The sequence below is a fragment of the Anabas testudineus genome, chromosome 14 (assembly GCF_900324465.2).
Source record: "Anabas testudineus chromosome 14, fAnaTes1.2, whole genome shotgun sequence".
Taxonomy (NCBI): domain Eukaryota; kingdom Metazoa; phylum Chordata; class Actinopteri; order Anabantiformes; family Anabantidae; genus Anabas; species Anabas testudineus.
Window position 1 is genome coordinate 15105269 of NC_046623.1, and position 22182 is coordinate 15127450.

At 40.5% G+C, this 22182-nt stretch overlaps 4 protein-coding genes and 1 non-coding gene across 6 annotated transcripts; 3 read left to right on the forward strand and 2 right to left on the reverse strand.

Moving 5' to 3' along the window:
• The first annotated feature begins 187 nt into the window (after positions 1 to 187).
• Positions 188 to 3955, forward strand: vtnb (vitronectin b). Its single transcript, XM_026370004.1, has 8 exons — positions 188 to 397; positions 1013 to 1129; positions 1241 to 1459; positions 1687 to 1826; positions 2163 to 2319; positions 2438 to 2596; positions 3300 to 3641; positions 3735 to 3955. Exons 1-8 carry the CDS (start codon positions 334 to 336, stop codon positions 3869 to 3871), a joined length of 1335 nt encoding a protein of 444 aa, XP_026225789.1. The 5' UTR covers positions 188 to 333; the 3' UTR covers positions 3872 to 3955.
• Positions 3956 to 4241: 286 nt separating this feature from the next.
• On the reverse strand, positions 4242 to 4315 carry trnat-agu. The gene has a single exon. It is a non-coding gene; the product is annotated as a tRNA-Thr (tRNA).
• A 234-nt stretch (positions 4316 to 4549) lies between these two features.
• Positions 4550 to 5737, reverse strand: LOC113168804 (homeobox protein SEBOX-like). Its single transcript, XM_026369812.1, has 4 exons — positions 5608 to 5737; positions 5286 to 5464; positions 4911 to 5182; positions 4550 to 4835 (listed from the first exon to the last, which is right to left on the reverse strand). Exons 1-4 carry the CDS (start codon positions 5735 to 5737, stop codon positions 4550 to 4552), a joined length of 867 nt encoding a protein of 288 aa, XP_026225597.1.
• A 3474-nt stretch (positions 5738 to 9211) lies between these two features.
• Positions 9212 to 16029, forward strand: aldh3a2b (aldehyde dehydrogenase 3 family, member A2b). The gene is made up of 11 exons (XM_026372842.1): positions 9212 to 9339; positions 10631 to 10793; positions 11006 to 11237; positions 12323 to 12408; positions 12539 to 12747; positions 12840 to 12957; positions 13040 to 13181; positions 13269 to 13435; positions 13528 to 13627; positions 13764 to 14002; positions 15103 to 16029. The coding sequence occupies exons 2-11, from the start codon at positions 10632 to 10634 to the stop codon at positions 15115 to 15117; spliced, it is 1470 nt and encodes a 489-aa protein (XP_026228627.1). The 5' UTR covers positions 9212 to 9339; position 10631; the 3' UTR covers positions 15118 to 16029.
• Positions 16030 to 16335: 306 nt separating this feature from the next.
• ca4c (carbonic anhydrase IV c) lies at positions 16336 to 22016 on the forward strand. Of its 2 annotated transcripts, none has more exons than XM_026373188.1 (8): positions 16336 to 16471; positions 18406 to 18529; positions 19191 to 19355; positions 19672 to 19817; positions 20279 to 20371; positions 20455 to 20521; positions 20670 to 20833; positions 21053 to 22016. In XM_026373188.1, exons 2-8 carry the CDS (start codon positions 18439 to 18441, stop codon positions 21239 to 21241), a joined length of 915 nt encoding a protein of 304 aa, XP_026228973.1. In that variant the 5' UTR covers positions 16336 to 16471; positions 18406 to 18438; the 3' UTR covers positions 21242 to 22016. The 2 variants fall into 2 exon arrangements, with proteins under 2 accessions (XP_026228973.1, XP_026228972.1); XM_026373187.1 differs by having other exon boundaries at positions 18406 to 18453.
• The last annotated feature ends 166 nt before the right edge of the window (positions 22017 to 22182 follow it).

The following is a 22182-nucleotide window of genomic DNA, read 5'->3' on the forward strand; positions in this document are numbered from 1 at the left end:
CTGATGTTCCGTGGTCAGGTGGTGTTTTCTGCGTTTTAAAGTCATCATGTTCATGTTTGAGTGATGTTTCTGGGACAGACAGGACAGAGAGCAGTTTAATGATTATCACTGTTGACCAATCACAGAGGCAGCCTCCCCCCAGGGGTCAACTGCTACTGACAAATATCTATTGATCATGATCCAGACACTGTGCTGCTCCCCAAACTGGGGCACTCGGATCAAGCTTGTCTGAATAAAGTTCACTGGAGAAAACAGGCAGAAAACCAGGTTCTGCAAAATCCTGCATTTTTATTAAGTGATAGTTGAAAAGTGGAACGTTTTCAGTGAGTCGTCATGAAGGCAGCAGTGATTCTGCTGGCCCTCATCCTGCTGCTGGACGCCACCTCAGCTGCAGAAGGCGAGTCTCGAGGATAGCTTTTTCTCATTTAACTAATCCGTTGTTTTTAGGAAATGTTAAAAAAATCTCAGTAGAGACTGTAATCTTTATTTTTGGTATTACCTTTATCAATACAGTATTTTCCTGTGTACTTACCGCACAGTATAGTTGAACACAAGAAAACAATGTGATGTTGTATTTTTTGTAAGCTTTAGTATCTGAAGTGTTTTTATGCACTGTATTTTATTATTAATGTGTCTGTGTGTCGTCCAGGATCACAAAGAAGTACACACACACATTTACACATGAAAAAATACCATGTAGTTAGAAGTATAGTGACTTATTGGGGTGTTGCTCACCCAGGTGGATCTAAATAGTTATTACTAACTAGCTAGCTGAGCTATTTGTTCTTTGAATTTCCCATCACTTGCAATCATTAGAGAAAAGTCCAACTAATAAAACCTGAACCCCTCAGATTTATTTTGTGAATCACTGGAGGGTCATAACCTGTGCATAGGTAATACTTATATAAATGCAATAGAGTATTTTATATTGCTGCATTGGTACTTGTACTTCAGTAAAGTATCTGAATACTTTTTCTGTCCATGTTGAAACATGCAAACTGCATTTCCACAGAGTCCTGTGAGGGTCGCTGTGGCTCCTTTGATCAAAGGAGCAAATGTCAGTGTGACTCCATGTGTGTTTACTATGGAAGCTGCTGTGGAGACTTTCACACAATCTGCCCCAAAAAAAGTCAGTCGAGCAGTAGAAAATGACCATCTCACTGAGAAAAACATTTGTAATTTAATGAGTAGAGTTCTTCCTGATGTCTACTGAAACGTGTTTCTTCTCTTCTCTCTTAAGTTGGTCGTGGTGATGTGTTCGATGAAACAGAGAATGCAACAGCAACAGTGTCAACTTTCTCTCCAACTCTCGCACCAACTTTAAGCATAGCTGCAGTTAGTCCGACCCCATACACCACACATGGTCCCGCATCTGCAGACACTGATGCAGCTCCCTGCAGTGGTCGATCATTTGATGCTTTTCTGCAGCTGAAGAATGGGTCGATTTTTGCATTCAGAGGTAAATCTGGAAACTATAAATACTCTGGTGTTTCCTCAATGAAAACATGTCTTTTTATCTCCACACATCAATTTTGGCATTTCCAAAAAGTAGACTTTTCATTTTATGCCACCACGTTTTAAATCTTGTAGCTTGAATGTGGACACTGGACTGAACCATCAGTGGTCTTATTGAGCTGGGCCTCATGTGGGATGTAGCACTGATCCGTTGCCTCCTTTTCCTTCTAGGCGAATATTTTTTTGAGTTGGATGACAAGTCTGTACTTCCTGGTTATCCCAAACTCATCCAGGACGTTTGGGGAATCCCAGGACCCATTGATGCTGCGTTCACGCGCATTAACTGCCAGGGAAAATCCTACATCTTTAAGGTCTGTCTCTCTAGAGTCTGGACATAGTTTAATGGTTTTAATGGACTAGCTGATGGATTAGTGGTTTCCCCAGATTCTTACAAGGCTCTTTACCAGCTTTGAATACATAACCACCAAACTAGATGACATGTCTGTTAAGAATCATCATCTATTAAGTTGTTGTCGGATGTTTGTCCCAGATGTAATGACATTCTTCCCAGATATTTCTGTGATATAGCCTTGATGAGGATGGGACATGCATAAGGTCACAGTGACCTTGACCTTTGGCCACCAAAGTCTAAACTACAATGTCACTGGTTAGTGGAGGCACACCACCGTCTCTTTATTCTGTCTCAGGGGAGACAGTACTGGAGGTTTGACGGTGATGTCCTGGATGAGGAATACCCACGAGACATTTCAGCTGGATTTAGCAACATACCAGATGACATTGATGCTGCGTTTGCCATCCCGGCTTCAAGTCACCGTGGCAAAGAGAAAGCCTACTTCTTTAAAGGTATTTATGAAGTATCTCAGAATTCAACATCAGCATCATTATTATTAAATTATTATTATTAAAACACAGGTGTTATTGATAGTGTTAGTTCATCCATGCCGGTTCTTTCCTTCTGCAGGGGACAAATATTATCAGTACGAGTTCAAGCACCAACCTTCGCATGAGGAGTGTGTTCAAATGAGCAGGTCCTCCCCATCGGTGCTGTTCACACAATACACAAATCTCTATTGTGATCAGACATTGGAGGACCTCTTCGCAGAGCTCTTTGGAGGCTCTGGTAAGTATATTTATAACCTTAAGCAAAGAGGAAGACATGCAGTGATTCTGTGCAGAAATGCTGCCATGTTATTTGGCCTTAGCTCAGGTCAGATGGCTCTGTGATGGTACGGGAGAGCATCAGTGCAGCTGCATAGCCAACATATTTTAGAGACACGTATACTGTCATAAGAACAACATGTTTTCCTGTGAGGTTAGTGTTTATTTCAGCAGGACAGTAACAGGCCTCATTCTGCATGTGGTCCAGCAGCACAGCTAAGTGGACAGAGTGTTTTTGCTTGACTGAGCTGCCTCCAGGCCTTTAATGAGGCACAATACAAAGACAAAATAATTGAGGACAACATGGCTGATTCCTCATCCAGAATGATTCCAGTCATGATCCAGTATGTGGTAAAAACCTCCACATATTACATCCAGAATAACATATTAAATTTTATAACATTAAATAGAACAAATGTAATAATGTTCCTTCAAACACACATTAAATAGTGGGGAAATAGATCTTTAATCCAAAGCATGCTACAACAGACAGCGTTAAAATAGGAGGTAAAGTTACTGTTAAGTATGAGTGAATCAGGCAAAAGGCAAAGTCCAGAAAAAGCAAACAGGAGTTCAACAACAAGCAGACAGAACATCCAGATGCAGATATCTGCTTCAGGGAAACAGGATTTGAGCCACTGTTTTCTCTTTTGCGCCTCTGTCAGTGAGCAGCCATCCCACCGGGCCACGTTACATCAGCAGGGACTGGCAGGGCATCAGGCCCCCTGTGGATGCTGCCATGGTGGGACGAGTCTTCCTCACTGCCCAACCCACGCCAACTTCTCCTCCACCCCAGAGGAGACGGAGCAATCGGAGGAGGAAGCTCAGCAAGAAGCGTAGACACCGGAGGAGGAAGAGTCGCTACGTGTTGTTTGATGATTTCTGGGGTTATGATGACTGGTTCAACGGTGATGATGACTATGTTGACTGGACTGACTACAGTGACATAGCTCAGCACAAAGAAAACACAAGCACCCCAGTTCAAAATGTGTATTTCTTCAAGAGAGGTAAAGTGTGAATTTCTACTAAGGAAAAACAAGTGCAGTGGTTGTCTATACGTTTCCTTTTTGGTTCATGTGTTTTTCCTTTTGGGATGGCAGATAAATACTACAGAGTGGATCTGCAGTCTAAACGTGTGGCGTCTGTCAACCCCCCCTACCCACGATCCATCGCAAAATACTGGCTGGGCTGCAAGGATGAAGAGACACCAACTACAGCAAGGGCAGAGAAGAAATAGGCCCCATGGCAGCTGATGAATGCAGCAGCTTGTGTAGAACATGATGAAATTCTGCATGGTTTAATAAACTTGACATTACAGTTGTGTGAGTGCTTTAATGTTCTTTTCTTTTTAATATTCACACCTGATACACATGATGAGGTTATTACTGGTCAATCATTGCACTATAGTAGCTCCTTCAGTCTGTGGGCTCCATGCACACACTGACCTCTGCTGGTCGGTGGATTCATCTGCATTCCTGCAGCAACAAAAGCAACAAGGCTGCACAAACAGGGCTCACTAGTGGCTGACACACCATGTGTTTATATGTCTTTTTAAAAAGCTGTCGCGGTCCCCACGTCTTGTTCAGACTCCTCCTAGAAAAACAAAAAGGCACCGCTGGGATTCGAACCCAGGATCTCCTGTTTACTAGACAGGCGCTTTAACCAACTAAGCCACGGCGCCACCTGATGACGCTTCCTGCAGCATTACTTATAAACAAACTTACAACGAAGACGCATCTAGAAAAACGTGATTTTTATTTGTAAAATTCATTAAAACTCTACATTAGACTGTGCAAATATCGATCTGAGTATCTATATACATTTTACATTATAAAATATTTTGTCCCTCTAACAATAAATTATCTGATTTACAACCTGTTTTTTTTTAAACTATCCTTTAAACAGTTTTCAGCAGTCAACCCAAAAGATAATCAATCATTGCAGCAGAAATTTCCAGATCGGAGAGACTGAAGTCGCCCAGGTCCTGAAAGCACAGATCGGACAGGTCGTCCATGGACTGGTCGGTGCTGGAGAGGTCCTGGTGGTTCAGCTGGCTCTCGACGCTGTCCTTGGGTCCAGGACGTCCAGCTGCAGCGCAGCGGATACCTGCAGGCTCGGATCCCTGTGCGCCCCTGAGGAACACCTCAAACTCCTCTGTCAGGTCCCATTCACTGAGTCCACAGTGTGGGAACACATCATGGGAGGAATCGGTGAAGTCCGGAGTTTGGTAGTAGTGGTCGTGAGGAAGTGCTGGGAAACTGGCTCCATTCGGGGAGCAAGACGGGGATGTAGGTGCAGGCTGGGAAAAGTCCTGACACCCCAGGATGGTTGAGAGCCTGGTGGACTGAGGTAAGCTTGGAGCTGGGTAACCTGGTGGGGACGGCAGGCTGGGAGTAGGAAGGAAAGTGGGAGCCAGCTGGGAGAGTGGTGGACTGGGGGTTGGGGTGTAGGTCATCCGTGGATGGATGTAGTCCGTGGAGGGCCTGGGGGCCTCTCTGACTGGTTTCTTGCTCTTGAAATATCGTGCCCGTCGATTTTGGAACCAGACCTGTAGAAATGGAAGGATTGTTGTTATTTTTACGCAAAAGTTTTATAACACGAAATGAAAGAACCCAAAATGACGCGTGTAGATCATGATTCGTAAATCATACCTGGATTTTAGACTCGGGAAGTCCAGTTATAGAAGCAAGAGACTCCTTCATTTTCACGTCCGGATACGGTGTGACAGAGAAGGCCCTCTCCAGCTCGCTCAGCTGCGCCTTACTGAAAGTAGTGCGCTTCCGGCGACGCTGGGTGTCCGAGCGCATCCTGTGAGGTGCTCCATAATGCACTGCAAGGAGAGACCAAGAGGTTTTAGACTTGTGAATATAGAGACAGTAACAACTTCTAGATTACACTTAAACTTAACTTTTATATCGTAAAAATCACAAGCAACCACACTAAACCAGAACATGTTTGGGTTGAGATGTTTACCTTTGTTGGGATCCTGTGCGTAATCGTCGTTGTTGTTCATATCCAGGCGTGTAGAGGACCAGTAATGCCCCGAGTAAAACGTGTTCAAACCAGGAACGTGACCGTCAGTAAAATCCTGCCCAAAGTCCATAATTTCTGTTGGAGCTCAAAACGAAGGAGAGAGTGTTCCCTGGAGATGCGTCTCTAAACACTGATGAACTCGAAGAGCTCTGGAGGTTTTTATACTTCATATGCACAAAACGACCCCCCCTGAACCCCACCCTCTTGCACATCTCACCGCTTATTGTCAAAGACACAAACGCGTGCCTTTGATGTGTTATTCACCTATTAACTGCTGCCCGACTAATAGGTGTCTGTTTGATCCCCGATGGCCCATTAACGCGCTCATTGAGCCTGGACGGAGCTTGTCCTAACCTGAACCTGCAGGAGTGTCAACTCACACAACACTGAGACCTTTTATTTAATCTCTGCTAAACCTAAACTCATTTGTTGCTCAAAAAGAATTTGGAAATCCTCTTCTGGGAATGAAATATGTTCAGTTTATAATGATATACGTCTGTTGGATGTGGGTGATAGAGACGCACAGGGCGCACACTGATGCACTTCATGTGAATAATGATTTCGTTTACACGCCTTCATCACATTACAACTCTTTTCTTCTTTAATTTAACTGACATTTATTTTCTTTTCCAATAGTACAAAGTAAAAGAAAACATTTGACTTATACAGGTTTAATAACATGGCAGACATAAAGTCAAAATCACTCTTTTCACACTTCAGTCTGTGGCACATCCTCTCCTCCGCGGCCTCCTGGTGCGCATCAGAAAAACACAGTGTGGCCAGTGGACGTGTATTGAAGAAGCTGCCGGAGTGTGAGGCTTCAGGCAGCTAAAATGTGTCGAGGTGACAAATCAGGCTACTTTTTCTCCTTCCTGGTCGGTTGCGCTTCCACCGATCGAGACATCAAAACACCGGATAACACACAGTCCAATGCACAGCAAGTTCCCAACCTAGTGTCAGACTCACCGTGTATGGGCCATTAGAAGCAGAATTTAAATTTCCAAACACAAGACAGTCTCAGAAAGGCAAAAGCCAAGAGGTATATAGAAATATTTTCAATTCAAGTGGTGTCTGCTTTTTAATTATATTTAATGGGGTATTAAGAAAAGGCATAAACCAGTTTTCAGTGATGTAAGGAAACATATTGGAGCCATAATGGTCGAGCAGTTCGCTGAAGATGAAGTGATAATGTGCTGGATGATTGGCTCAGAAAAGCGGTCAAGTATTCCACATTTGACTCCTACTCTCAAGAACAATGGGCCATCAGCATCATAACTCAAACTGCAGCTGACCGTCACATGACTCACATTAAGACAAAACATCGATACCAAAAATAAATGAACAGTCGAAACCGGGTCACATAACACCAGCGAGCTGTGTGAAGGTTTTGTATTAGAGGTGATATCTACTCACTTAATTTATTCTAGACATGTGTGAGATCAAATGACTGCAAAATAATTTATTTTTATCTTTATTTAGAAAATCTGACTATTGCCATTTTTAATTTACATCTATCTGTCTATTAATATTTCACTGCTACTTCAGTAAGACTTATAATGGCTTTATAGACATTCCTCTGTGTCTGACATTAATACAGTACTAATCTGCTTCAATTCATTAGTTTATACATAACAATCTACTATATTTGCTTTAGATTGTAAACATTTAGTTTGTAATGTGCTTATAGTCTTTTTATTATTTTGGTGAAGGACCTTAATACACAGGGAAGATGGGTATAAGTATAGTAAAGCTGAATATATATGCATGGATGGAAGGCAAGTTAAAGGGAAAAGTTAAATAAAATGATGGAGAAAGATGAGATATGTGGGCTCACTTTTGTATATGTGAATTATACCCTATGAGCGTCACAGTCAACAGATCTGCAGGACTGAACACTTGTAGGAGCAACACCACACTCTTCTCTTGGTCAAAGCAGCAAAGGAAAGGATGTGTTTTAGAAAAAAGCATACATTTGCACTGTTTTCTTTGCAAAATCCAACTGATTACTTGGATTTTGAAGGGTTAATGGTTGATTTTGACTTATTTTTAACACAAATGTTGTGGATTAAACTACAAACACTCGCTTTCTGATGCACTTCATCTCATTTTGAAACACAGACAATACACAAACTGTCCTTTCTGTGTCTGAATGCTTCGGTTTATACCTCACATACTCAGGTGTGCACACAGAGGAACGCTGGTCTTGTGTGTCCACACTCCTCTCTAAGGAATCAGGATTGACACTCAGGTGTGAATGACGCTCTGCTCTCCGCTCCCTCACCTACATCCTCGCTCCTTCCTTCTTAATACACAAACACCATTCCTCAGGCTGCTGTTTGATGTGGAAGCTCCGTCCACATTTCCTGTCAACCTGACAGATTTTTGGGCCTCATCCATGTGCAGCATGGCTGAGGTGAGGAGGTAATATCCTCATCCATATCGTGTGCTACAACTTTTTTTTTTGCAGCTAAGAAATAGAAGCTGAGTGTGATTCCAGCTTGGCTGTGGATTAAAGAAAATCTGACTCCGAAGAGAAAGAAGCAAAGAAAGAAGACATGATTTAGTGCAGCTATAGTTACAGAGCAAATAGATGTTATGGCTCAGCAGAATATTCAAAGTCCATGATGAATCGATTAATTTGTTGTCAAATGAAAATATTCATTCCCTGTCAATATTTGTAATATATAAGTAAAAACATGTGGACTCAGGTTTGCTTCACAGAGACTTGGACCCGGCTGCATGGACGAAGGAACAAGAATATTATTGCAGGATTTCCAGGAAATTCACACTGGATTATTATGTCAGAGTGGATCACATGGTACTGAGATCTAAAGCTGAAGTGCGACTGCTGGCGTTGGATAAAAGAGGGAAACCTGCACAACACAGAGCTGAATAAACACAAACTACAGTACACTTTAATTAAAGGATGTTAATATGTTGATGTTGTGATGGGATTATTTAGGTATAATATATATATTTAAAAACTGATAACAGTTCTAATAGTATTTTATACTTTCTGTTTAAATAACGCCCCCCAGACTTACATTATTTGTAGTCATTCTGTGTCTGTTTTTGTTCTTGAGGATAGTTTTTCTTCCTTTTCTCCATGTCTCTGTTTGGTCATTTTAAACTACTTGTGGTAATTTGGAGTCCTTTTTCATCACTTTCATTTCTCTACAGATCTACTGCATCTTTTAACTGAGCTCTGTGACTTTAAACCATAAGTATTAACACCTATATTTGTGTGTGCATGTATAAATGTGTGACCTTTCTTTGTTTTATGGTGTAGTTATCTTCCATTTCTTTCTACTTCATATTATATGTGTGTGCAGCACTTTGCAGCTGCAAAAGCTGCAGGAACAGGAAGTGCATTATTATTGTGATTATTACAAATAGTAATAGTCCTCTAGTGGGTTTTAACTCAGTATCAGCGTTTCATAAGGAGGCTCTGGTCCAGACCTCCTGCTGCGCCCTGCAGGTCTGCTAACGTGGCTAACAGCTAACCCGAGAGACTCGGTTTAGTCCTGCCCCTGTCGGGGTGGGACCTAACGGGGAAGGAGAGCTGTGTTCCTCTATCGCTGGCATTATTCAGCTCTTCTGCTGCAGGCTTGATCTCACCCCCAAAGACTCAGGAGGATCTCAAGAAATCCACCGAACAGAAATTCAATCCAGGTAGGAATGAACCGCAACTCCACCGAGCAGCGTGTGTGCAGGTGAAGACCTGACACGGAACCGTGGCAAGGTCACGATACGAGCTGAAGATCAGTGTGCACAGAAATATTAGCCTGATACGAACATAAAAGACTGTAGAGCATGTTCTTAATGTTGGATAGTTGGATAGTTACAACATAATGAACGGCGCAGCTGACGCATACGTTTGGATAAACCGGACGTCACCATTACGCTTTGTTGCGTGTCAACAGTGTTTGACGTTACTGCTCCTTTAACTGCGTTTCAATAACTGCAAACAGAGTCGTTTCCTATTATTATATTAACTTATTAGTGATAATTCACCAGTTTCTTTAAACCGGTAGTGGTCGATTTGAATTCCTAACTTATTATTATCAGTACATCAATAAACAGCCTTATTATCAGGAGCTGTGGCAACTGTCTGTGTGTGAAAACAGTGAAAAAATACTTATGCAAGTAAAAGTCCTGCATTGTACTGCACTGCACTCGAGGAAAATACTGCACCATCTTATTTAACTGCTCGCTAAGAATGATATCAAAACTAGAAGTTTGGGTTTTATGTTCTACACTTCACATTTTTTATGTTATAAACTCATTATAGGTGGTTTGTGTAAAATATAAATCCACAAAGTATTGTAGTATTTATGAAGTGGACTAAAGTGATCATCTGGGTTGTATAGTGTGCATAAGGTGCCAGTGCATAATATTTATAACCTGCATACAAAAAACAACCAAAAAAGAACATTTAACCACATTTCATCACTTCTTAATGTTTTGGCCCCTTCTCAAGAGGCATGGCCAGAGTGGTGGTGAGGGGGGGCACCGACCACCCCCAAAATCCAGTTATTTCTGATTTTACAGGCTCTGGAAATGTCTTGTATTGACTACTGCAGTGTCTTACTGACGGGGTTACCAGCATGCACCCTCACGTGCAGGTCTTGAGGTCCCCTCATCTCAACCCTTACCCACCTCTGCATGCTCAGCAGCCTCGCTCCGGCTGAAAACAGAACTCTTTCGAATCGTACTCTGCACTTATATTAAAGTCACTTTGGATAAAAGCTTCTTCCAAATGACAAAATGTAAATGTAAATATGTTATTAATTGATAATAGATTAAATGAACTGTAATAATTTAGACGTGAACTGAAGAATATGGGCAATAACTAATGACATGACGTAATTATCAGCTGTTGTACATAACTAGAACTAGCTTTATTCTTATTGATACAGTCAGAATTAAAAAGACTATGTTGGGCTTTTAACTTTGTTCCCAGGATGTCCCGGGAACAGCTGGCGGTGGCTCGTGCCAGGAAAGCCTTTGAAACAGGCCGGTCCAAACCCTTAGAGCACAGGATCCGCCAGCTGAAGAACCTACAGCGGCTATTTACAGAGAAACAGAAAGAGATCGCAGACGCCATCAAGAAAGACCTCAATAAGGTGAGTAGAGACTAAAGGTGGTTCAAACGTTTGGACTTCTTGGTCACACAAACTCTTTTTAGAAAAACTATCAGAAACTTGAAAGTATGTGCAGATGCATAAGTCATAAAACATATTAAGATCTGAGGAATGGATTCTGAGACTTAGCCATAGTTAACATGTGTTAGAGGAAACTGAAAAAATTCAAACACTGTCAATGCCTTTAACTCCAGAGTGAGGTGGGGGCCCAGCTCTATGAGACTCTGGGTCTGGAGGGGGAGATCAGCCTGGCCATCAATAAGCTGAAGCAATGGGCGGCACCTCGACCTGTGGAGAAGAGCCTGCTGACGCTCTCGGACACCGTCTACATCAAGCCAGAGCCGCTGGGAGTGGTGCTGATCATCGGGGCCTGGAACTACCCCTGGGCAGTCACCATCCAGCCTCTCATCGGAGCCATCGCTGCTGGTACTGTAGTGTGTGTTAGTGTGTGTGTGTGTGTTGAGGTGAATAGGTGAAAGGACAGTGAGTCAGTCAGTCTGCATGTGTGTGATGTAACAAGATCAATTCGTGCCAACATTTTCATAATTACTCAAAGGTGGGAGGTGAAATCCAATAGTTCAGTCCTGCTCAGTTTCTTAGTCTTGTATCATAATCACCCCAGTTCCTTTTTCATTGCCCAACCACCTTCATTCAGTGTCAGCTGTGGATTACAGTGGGTCAAAGGCTTCTGTGTGAACGTGACACTGCACTCACCACAGTGTAGAGGTTATAAGATAAACCACAGATGAAGTAGGAAAAAAAACATGTCTGCTTACATGTGTATTTTATCATCACATGAAATCGATTGTTCTGTTTCTATATCCTTCCGAGTGCATGTATGCGTGTTTGCATGTGTGAACTCTGTGCGTCGTTACTATCAGGAACGGCTCAAAGGGCAAGGTAAAAAGAGCAGGGAATGACTCAGCTCAAGATAATGGGTGAACTCATGAATATAAATATAGCATTTATTTCTGCTTGTGGAAAAGCTCTAACTCAAGTGTTTTGGCTCAGCTCTGATCTCTTTGTGATGCAAACCTCCGTGTGGAGTGTTTACTTGCCACTGTTTAGCATGACACTGCAGGATTTTAACAGTGTTGTCTGATAAGCTGTGTGCCTGAATCCTTTGCTTGTTACTTTTTATACTAGGTTTTCACATTAGTATGAGTAAAGCGGCTGCAGGTCGACGGTTCAAGCCTGTTTTGACATTGATAGCTGAGGGAGTGTTGAATCCTGCTTGGTTGCAGCCCGTGTAGTAAATGTTTGTACAGCTTGGACTTTATCTCTCACTCCTGCGTTATCAGATCTTACATGAATGATTGGATCTGCTTAGTTGGTCTTTTATTTGATTAGAGAAAAAAGATCATAAAAGTCCAAATGTAAGTCAAAGGTAGCTGCACTGGACTCTTTAACACAGATACTGTGTTTGGTTCAGGAAATTGCTGTGTCATTACACAGTGTATTTCACTGCATTCAAAAACATTCAACATTTCTTTTGTTGTTTTCCTGTTCAGGTAATGCAGCTGTCATCAAGCCCTCTGAGGTATGTGTTCACACTGCGAAGGTCATGGAAGACCTGCTGCCAGTTTACATCGATAAAGTAAGGAGGAGTAAATTTAACACAACCTGTGTCAGAGAATTCAATAAAGTGAAACACAATGCATAATTCACAGGTTCTTTCGGGAACTAAGTGCAACTTTTAGATAACAGACTCTGTGTTTTTACCCTAGGAGCTTTACCCTGTAGTGACTGGAGGCGTGCCAGAGACTCAGGAGCTGCTGCGCCAGCGGTTCGACCACATCTTCTACACAGGCAACAGCATGGTGGGCAAACTGATCATGGATGCTGCTGCCAAGAACCTCACGCCTGTCACGCTGGAGCTGGGTGGAAAGAGCCCCTGCTACATCGACAAGAACTGTGACATCAGTGTAGCCTGCAGGTCAGAGGAGTCTTTTCTTGTTTCTGTGTGATTCTTTTCTTTTGTTGGGTGTTTTTCTACCTGACAACCTCCTGTCGACTCTTTGTTTGTAGACGCGTCACCTGGGGAAAATACACTAACTGTGGTCAGACCTGCATAGCCCCAGACTACATCCTCTGTGAGCCCAGCATCCAGGACCAAGTCATCAGAGAAATCAAGAAGTCCATTAAGGTTTGGACAAAACACTGTTCTAACACAGGTGGAAATGAATGATCAATGTGTCATTCATTTATTAACCGGGTTCCTCTGACAGGAGTTCTACACAGACAACCCAAAGACCTGTCCTGACTATGGACGCATCATCAACCAGCGCCACTTCAAGAGAATAATGGCCATGCTGGATGACAGCACAGTGGCTGTGGGAGGAGACAATGACGAATCAGACTGCTACATAGGTAATCCATCTCATACAGCACATATATAAAAAAAAAACAAGTATTAAACCGTGCATTTAATCAGTTGTGTTTCTGTGCTGTGTTTAGCCCCCACGGTTCTGCGTGATGTGAAGCCAGAGTCGAAGGTGATGCAGGAGGAGATCTTTGGTCCTTTGCTTCCCATCTTACCCATCAGCAGCCTGGATGAAGCGATCAAGTTTATCAACAAGAGAGAGAAACCTCTGGCCCTCTATGTCTTCACATCAGATGACAAGGTATCCAACAGTAGACACTGCACATGTGCACCGCCATGTGAACAGTAGGTAGATTTCAACTGTTAATGTGACTTCTTCTCCTCTCTGTAAAGGTGATACAGAAAATGAGAGACGAGACGTCCAGTGGAGGACTGGTGGCCAACGACTGTCTTGTGCACTATTCAGTCAGCTCTCTGCCTTTTGGAGGAGTGGGTGAGTACAGTGGTGACGCTTCACAGACAGAGAGAGAGAAGTAGAATGGAACAACTCATGTTTGTGCTGTTCCCCAGTCATGTGCGTAGCTTATTTAATTCTATATTATTATATATATACTATATCTCGTGTACAGGAAACAGTGGCATGGGTTGCTACCACGGCAAGTTCAGTTTTGACCAGCTCAGCCACCTGCGTAGTTGTCTCATCAAACAGCTGAAAATGGAGGGTGTGAACAGCATGCGGTACCCGCCTCACACCCCCAAGAAGCTGGGCTGGGCGCGCTTCTTCATCCTGAACACTGTAGACCTGGGCTGGATAGGGCGGATGGCAGCTTTAGCCGTCCTGGCTGCGGTGGCTGCTGTTGTGCTACAGGTGAGCCATGGAGAGAAAGATGACACAACGACACACAGCTCCGCTTTAAGGATTCAGTTTATTCATAGATTTCTTCTCTCATCCTTAATTTTTTTTGTAGAAGAGTAAAAAAAGTTTAATTTATTTTTCTTTACTTCTTTATCTATGTTTTCTTTCTAGACATCTACACAAATGTCCTTAATAATACACAAATTGTGAACATAGATATATATAATACTTATTATTCTATTAAAAACATAGAAATTACAATGTCCCATACATGTTTTAAAGCATCGGTATAGTATAGTTTTCTATGTTTTTGTTTCTGTGCAGAGACTAAAACCAACAGCTATACTATAATGTCTCTAAACATCTGTGCTATGAACCTCCGTTGTTATACACTATAACCAAATACATCACACTTTAAAAACCACTGTGAAAAAGAGGAGGAGTTTGTTAGAGTTTGTTGTTGCATGTGGGACCATGAATGGCTTCAGACTCGTTGTGATATTCTCCCTGCCGCCTGCTAATGTCCAAGGTCAAGTCATAAGTGAAGTCACAATAATCAAACATGTTTTTAGTAAAGAGGCAGAGCAGAGGCACAGACTGGTTCCTAACAGCTGTCCACTTCCAGAGATTATTTTTGGTTACCAGTGAGCGTGTCGAATGTCTGCACACTAGTTTCCCTCCTCATGTTAGGGTAACAAACACTGATGCTGCACTTTGTGAAACATTTCCACCAACAACAGCATCATCACACTCTATTAGTGGGGGAAAGTAACTAAGTACGTTTATTTAAGTTAACTTTTTATGTACATCTGTATTAATTAATTTTATAAATTACGACACATTGTCATAGATTCACTTACACAACAGTATAAGACATTTTTTTAAGTAATCTGATGCACCACTGTTAGTACAATCATGCTGTTTATTTATGTTATCTTCAGGACTACTACTAATACTTTTACTTTTGACACTGAATAGTATGTTTTTGACCAACATAATATATTTTTCTATCTAATAACTTGGCTATTAATACTTTTACATAAAGATGTCAACTTGTTTAACTCATTTCACTGATTGTTCTCTAACTGGAGGACTTTGTTTTTGTTTTTCAGAATTATTTCTATTAAAAACATCCTGCTGCTTTCCCTGACCCTCAGGACCAGAGAGAACAACGTGAATTTCACGACGTCACACTAAACGTTCTGCAAAAATCAGTTCATCAGCTGCAGGGACCACTCTAATACAACAAATAAGTCTGTGTTGACTTAACACGTTTCACATTTCAATAAGGGCGTCAGACATTTCATGTAGACAGCACCTTATTTCCATGAAGGTGATTATTTATTCCCATTAATGTCTCTTTTCCATTTCAACCTGTTGAATCAGGTTTGCACATTTCAAACACATTTTAAAGTGTCTTTATTATTCTAATAAGGCTGACATGAAGCTCGTTTAAGTGAAGTAGCACAATCTACTAATGTTTATGACCTGCAGTCTTTACTGTGATTTAAAAAATATACTTGCAGCTTTTTCTAATAGCACTAACAATGTTCACTGAAGGACCGGAAACGTGAAGTGAAGAAACTGTGTTAACAGATTTCGTGTAGTCAGACTTAACTAACATGTAATATCTTGAATGTCATAATGAAAACGTTTTTAATGATGTTTATTTTAACGATGGATTAGCCATTAACTAACTGAAGGGACTTGATCATTTGTGCCCATTGTAGTTATTTGTATTTTCTACTATGTCTGTCCATTAATAAGAAGACGTTGTCCAGTTTATCTTTGAGACCTTGAGTCACATTTACACTGACAGCAGCTCAGAATCGAACAGGATCACATGAAGAACATCTTTTATGTCATTTTATTAAAACACCATATGCCTGTAAAAAATTTCAGCAACCGTTTTAAAACATTTAAGCAACTTGTTTAGAAATCTTTAAATATCTGCACTTGCTGAAAGTTTGAAAGTTAAATGAAGGGGTTTGTAATTAATAGTTAAATAACATTTATTGGTCATATTGAAATAAATACATTTCTACTTGAATAATGATTTTTGTGACTTACTGTTAGTACATTGTATTGTGTTGTGTTAGCACCACAGAGTGTGTGTGTGTGTGTGTGTGTGTGTGTGTGTGTCAAAGCCAGGTCTGAACCAGCATTTACACAGTTATTAGTCTGAATGAGGAAATAACATCACACGTATCAGATTCTACCACCAGGTGTCTGTCTTTCCTCTTTCAAAGTCCCCACAGATTTTTTTTCTTGGACGAACACACACACACACACACACACACACACACACAAATATATTCCATATAGTCTTGTGAGTTTTCCTCCCACCCTCAAATGCTCCTCAGAGTCAGTATGTGAAGACAGCTACACGTTAGTCTCTCAGGTTCTTCTCTGTGCTGGTCCTGACCATGGATTTGTCTCTCTACCTCCTGACTCTGCTTTCTCTCCTCTCTCAGTCCACAGGTAGGACACTCACTCACACTTACAGTACATATTAAAACTGCTTACAAATGTTTTTTGGTGCCTCTCACACCCTTTGTTAATATTATTTTTAAGTTGCAGAGATTGCAGCTAGGTAAAATAATAGAACATAGTTAGAGAAACAGAAAGCCTACCTTTGCAAGACAAAGCTGCACATTTTATTCACTTTTTTCATCCTTCTTTTTTCAAATAATTAAGAGAAATCATTCTGAGATCAATTTGAGATTGATGGTTGTGACATTTTTAAGAATCACAGTGATGAGGGATTTCAGGGCTGCAGCAAATGATTTTGTTCACTTGAGCTGCTGCTTCATGAGAAAACATCAGAAAACAGTGAGAAATATCTGTGAATCAGTGTGAGTGTCTTGTTTTGTCTTGGTAACAGTTTAAAACACTAAAAACTCCTATTTGAGAAGACTAAAAATAAAAAATGAAAACATTTTCTGCTTGAAAAATGAGAAAGAAATTTATCAGATATCAAAATATTTCCAATTATATGTTGGTAGGGAACTTATTTTTTAATTTACATTGTAGCTCTAGTTTGCTTTAAAGGAATGTTATGAAACTTTTGTGGTAATAAAATTATTATTAGCTGAAACTGAACACTAAAATAACTGACCAATGTAAATATATTGACTTTTTATTTAATCATTTGTAACAGGACAAAAATAATTATAGCTATTTATTGGTTAAACTCTACACTAATTACTAAAACCAACTAATTTCTGAGCTACAACGTTTGGAAACTTGCTACAGATTAAAAAATAAAATTCTCATTAGGAGAAAGCAGGGGATTGTCTCCTGTTTGCCTTTTCTACGCTGCCCAGTTTGACGCAGGTGCATGAGCCAGGTGGAGTAAAGCCAACCTCCACCTGTGCATTGTTCTCAGTTGGTGAGAACTGTCGTACCCTTTTCAGAGAAGGGGATTGTGGGGGACACTGAGGTTAATCTACCTTCATATATTGGCTAAATGGTTCTCTATAGAGCCTTTCATTCCCACCGCAGTCAGTCAACACAACACAAAACACAGCACTAAGTGACTTCATCAGCACCTGTTGGATGGACGGGATTAGTGCAGCAGAGCAGTAGCTGGTTTTCAGAGGCAGACATCTACTTGGAATAATCATAAACACGTATTGTACGCAGATAACATGAGATAACAACAGACACAACTCACATAACATGAATCACGGTTCTTACATGAGTTTAGCCTACATTGTAAATAATTTAAAATTATTTTAATATACATGTAGGTTGATACAGTTTTACAAAAGGAAAGTTATTATTTTATTAGATTGTGCACAGGAATAAAACATTTAGGCTTGAAACAAATCTAATAATGGCTTCTCCTCCTCAATGAAAGTGCAGTTTTTAATTTCAGGTTACTTTCAGAGCCAAGGCTCAATTTGTCAAAGTGTTTTAAAGGGAATTTTACAACAGGACAGAAACGTAGCTGTAAACAGGCTGTATAATTTTTATTTGATGGTTTCCATTTCAGTTTTTTTACGCCAGTGATTGAAGTTTTTTTGTCTTTTGAGATCTTGGTATGTAATTTTGTTGATAGTACTTCGACTTTCAGGCATTTACTGTTTTACAAACACACATTTGTGTTGTTTATGGATCTAAAAAAAATGCTAAATTGTGCATTTAAATCATACGTAATGATGAGAACGTTACTAAGTGTGGTTAGTAACTGTAAGCCAGCCTTTCTCATGGCTTGTTTATGTAAGTGCTATTAGATACTTGATATTTAAGTGGTGAACACAAAATGCAACTGAAGGACAGGATTAGTAATGTGACATAATGATCTTGGAAAACTTGTGTGTCTTACTTCTCAATGTGACAGTAACTAATATTTATCTGCTGAAAAACTTTAATATACTGTGTCTGATCTGAGCGATGTGCTTTTTCTCCAGCTCTGTGGTGTTACCAGAGCCAGTACTCCTGTGATGACACATGCAGAGGTAAGACCAGACAGAAAGCCTCCAAGTATTTTACAAGACAAATCCAATATTGAGAGAGGAAAGCGTCAAAGCTGCTGTAAGTAAAACACTGATCTGCACTGTATTAGTCTCTTTAAAACTGCATTAACGCTTCCTTCTGTGGGTGGTCCGCCTAAATTTAGACTTTTGTGATGAATTTATACATAAAGTCTTCAACAATTCATTACAGTGTGGGACTGCAAGACTGCTTTGAAGGCAAGGAGATGTTTTTAATGCATCTATAATCAATATGTTGATGTTAACAGTGTTATGTGAACTGTCATAGCGTAGCCTTTTGCCACAGCAGGCTAAAATTCAACGTTACATGCTGCTAGTTGGTGACTAGCAAGTGAGAGTGGCTCAAAGGTTCAGAAACACTCCATAAATGATGATGTTGCTCAATAACATGTAGTAAAAAAGTAGTCTAGTATGACTAATCTATGAAAACACAAAGTCCATGGTGCACTGGCATGTTTCATAACATGCCTACTTCAACACAACACAGCTGTGGTAAAGGTTTAATAGTTTCAGAGTATGATTTCTAAGATGTAAACACATCAAATACAGGCCCCAGAAAGATCAGTGCTGCTCACACATGGAGACTGGCATGCTTTAAATGAACCAGTTGACCTGTTCTCTCACCTGACAGGTAACACTCAATGAGTCAATGAGGCTGAAAATGTGATGATGTTGTTGATGCTGCTGTTTGTGTTGTTTAGACCCTAGCCGCTGGGCAGCTCAGTTTCCCAGCTGCGGAGGATTACGCCAGTCACCTATTAACATTGTCACCAGCAAAGTGCACGTCAACAGCGCCCTGCCGCCTTTCGACTTCATTGGTCACACAGACACAATCAACATTACTGTGCAAAACAAAGGACACTCTGGTAATGAAGAACCCCGCTTGGTTTGTATTTACTCTATTTCAGCAGAAGTTCCAGGAACTTTAATTTCCTAATGTTCAGGAACTTTCCCACCTGAGTTTGCACAGCAGAGCCAAAGCCCCGTGAAGATTAAGCAAGTTAAGGTCACATTTCACATAATTTGTACAAAAATAGACAATGAAGCCTGGATTTCAGTGTTGATCCGGAGGTCCTAAAATCCCCTGTGACATGTGTTTAGAAACCAACTGAGTTCCTCAAAAGTTTCTTGTTCCCTGAAATTTAGACATCTGTGTTGAGACACAGTTTCTATTCCCCACAGCTCACTTTGTTCTGCCACTATCGGTCCAACTGACTGGAGGAGCTCTGCCCGGGCACTACAGAGCTTCCCAGTTTCACTTCCACTGGGGAGGGAGTGGCAGACCAGGATCAGAGCACACCATCGACGGGGAGAGATTTCCAATGGAGGTACATAAGTCACAAAACATCATGTAATCAATATAAGTCACCTTTTAATTAATACACAAAGTCGAGACATTTATTTAGGATGACGAGAGGAAAATTACATAAATAATATGTATTAAATATGCAGCGTTAAATCACTTATGTAGGCCGAACAGACGTGTAGCTTCAACTAATACTTAATGTTCACTCAATCTGTTTTTCATTGCATGTTTAAATAGGTAATAGATAAGTTACTACTTAAATACGGAATCATAAATCATTAATTTATTAATGGTTTAATGAAGAGTTTCTACCATTTCTTAGACTACCACCTCTTTTTGAGCTGAAACTGTCAACACAGTTTGTTGTTTTAGTAGTTTCAGTAATAGTATAAAGCATTAAAGCGGTTCACAATTAAACTGCTGCTCTTTATAAAGTCTAAACATCATGCAGCTTATTAACTCATCTTCTCCTCTGCTGTGCAGCTACACATAGTCCACATCAAAGAGCCATACCGCTCTCTGGCTGAGGCAGAATATGACATGGCAGGTATAGCGCTGCTCGCCTTCCTGTTTGAGGTAATAAATAATGATCTTTGTAACTCTCATTCATTCATAAATATTTAGCCTGGTGCCATAGTCTTGATGTTTTCTCCTCTTAGGAAACAACTGATGATCATCCTCATTTGGACAATGTAATAGCTGCTTTGGGACGAGTACAGAACAATGGTACGAGCTTACAGAAAGTATAAAACATAAAAATATGACATGATGTACAAATAAGTTTTAGTTGAGTTTGAATGTGATTTAATATCTGTTCCCTTTTACCAAATCCCAACTCTTCTTTCTCACACTTCTGCCTTCTTTCTGCATTAAGGCAGCAGCACAGTTGTACCAGACTTTCGACTCAGTGACATAATCCCATCTGCAGACGACCTGCACAGTTACTACCGATACGTGGGCTCCATGACGACTCCGGGATGTGAACAGGCAGTTGCCTGGACAGTTTTTGAAAAGACCCTGTCCATCAGCAGTCGACAGGTGAGCAACTAGCACTAACTGTATAATGTGGGAAGTCTAAAGCATTTACACCTGGGAAAGTAAACTGCAAGTGAATGACAGAAACCTTTACTCATTTTGTTGCTTTTGAACCTGACTTTAAACAACTTTTGACTCAACATGTATCACCTGCTGTTGTACGGTCTGACGTTTTGTCTTGTTCTTACTTGTATAAACATCCTCCTTTCTGTTCCACTACAGCTCGATACCATTTTTCAGCAGTGTCGATTTTGGACGGGACAGCCCATGACCGACATCTTCAGACCTACACAGCCTCTTGATGGCAGAGTTGTGCACCGCTCCAAAGCAGGTGCAGCTCGGACAACTGTGGTCAACTTGTGGTTTGCCGTTTTCTTAGTTGTGCTTTGGACGGTGGGTCTAATACACTGACTAACATAAAAGCTACTGTGTGTAAAAAGGCAACTTTACAACATGTAGTTATTCACCAAACAACATGTATTTGAACATAAACTATGACCTGTTAAACAAAGTTTCCATGATTGCTGTTGTTAATTTTCTTAATTGTGAAGTGAGCCGACTCAGTCAGATTTCACATTGTGCACCAATAAACCCACCAGGTGTATTTAATGTTATGTTGTGGCTGAATGCTTTAACATTTGTTTAACATTATTAAACAAATGGATTATCACTCTGGTCCAGACTGAAATGTCTCATTTTAGGCAAACCATCTCACAACTGTTAGAATTAATTGTTATAACTTTACTTTCAATCTCATGTGGGCTACAGCACTAATGTCAGGTCAAAATTTAAACTTGTCTTATATTTTATTTCCATCAGTCTCACCCATATGTTAGCATACTGATATTTATGGTGTTAATATGTTGTAATCTTTAATAATCAGCTGTACGATTAATAAAATGTACAATTAGGGGTTTACATTCTTTTTCTTTCTTACGAGTATGTACGTATAACTTAAAGGTTTTTCCTCATCTTACCTGTTATTTTACTTTCATGAATATTGTTCCAATCAGAATATTTAACGTAGAGAAGTGTGATACAGCATTTGCTAGAAGTACTGTACACTTGTTTGTTTGAAAACTAAGAGTTCTGATGTATGATGCGACACTTTTTAGGTTCCTAGCACACTGTTTTGTACATTTCTGAAATAAACTGGTGTAGAAATGTGTCAGATTTACTATAAAAACCATATTTGGACAGTGTATAACTATAATTCTGTATTTCGATTGCTCCAACTGGGCCTTTTTTTTTTTCTTAAGACTTCAAAATTCATTATAAACTCACAATAAAGGTTTAGACTGTCGTAAAGTTAATTACACAACTGAAACATGGTGCACATTACCGTTACAGCT

Coding starts and splice junctions, on each gene's coding strand:
- vtnb (XM_026370004.1), top strand. CDS start 334: ATGAAGGCAGCAGTGATTCTGCTGGCCCTCATCCTGCTGCTGGACGCC. Junction 1,130..1,240: donor CACAATCTGCCCCAAAAAAA/GTCAGTCGAGCA, acceptor TTCTCTCTTAAG/TTGGTCGTGGTGATGTGTTC. Junction 2,320..2,437: donor GAAAGCCTACTTCTTTAAAG/GTATTTATGAAG, acceptor TTCCTTCTGCAG/GGGACAAATATTATCAGTAC.
- ca4c (XM_026373187.1), top strand. CDS start 16,417: ATGGATTTGTCTCTCTACCTCCTGACTCTGCTTTCTCTCCTCTCTCAG. Junction 19,818..20,278: donor GGGAGAGATTTCCAATGGAG/GTACATAAGTCA, acceptor TCTGCTGTGCAG/CTACACATAGTCCACATCAA. Junction 20,834..21,052: donor TGTCCATCAGCAGTCGACAG/GTGAGCAACTAG, acceptor GTTCCACTACAG/CTCGATACCATTTTTCAGCA.
- aldh3a2b (XM_026372842.1), top strand. CDS start 10,632: ATGTCCCGGGAACAGCTGGCGGTGGCTCGTGCCAGGAAAGCCTTTGAA. Junction 12,748..12,839: donor GACATCAGTGTAGCCTGCAG/GTCAGAGGAGTC, acceptor CTTTGTTTGTAG/ACGCGTCACCTGGGGAAAAT. Junction 13,436..13,527: donor TCTTCACATCAGATGACAAG/GTATCCAACAGT, acceptor CTCTCTGTAAAG/GTGATACAGAAAATGAGAGA.
- LOC113168804 (XM_026369812.1), bottom strand. CDS start 5,737: ATGGACTTTGGGCAGGATTTTACTGACGGTCACGTTCCTGGTTTGAAC. Junction 5,183..5,285: donor TTCCCGAGTCTAAAATCCAG/GTATGATTTACG, acceptor CCATTTCTACAG/GTCTGGTTCCAAAATCGACG. Junction 4,836..4,910: donor GCACCTACATCCCCGTCTTG/CTCCCCGAATGG, acceptor CACCGATTCCTC/CCATGATGTGTTCCCACACT.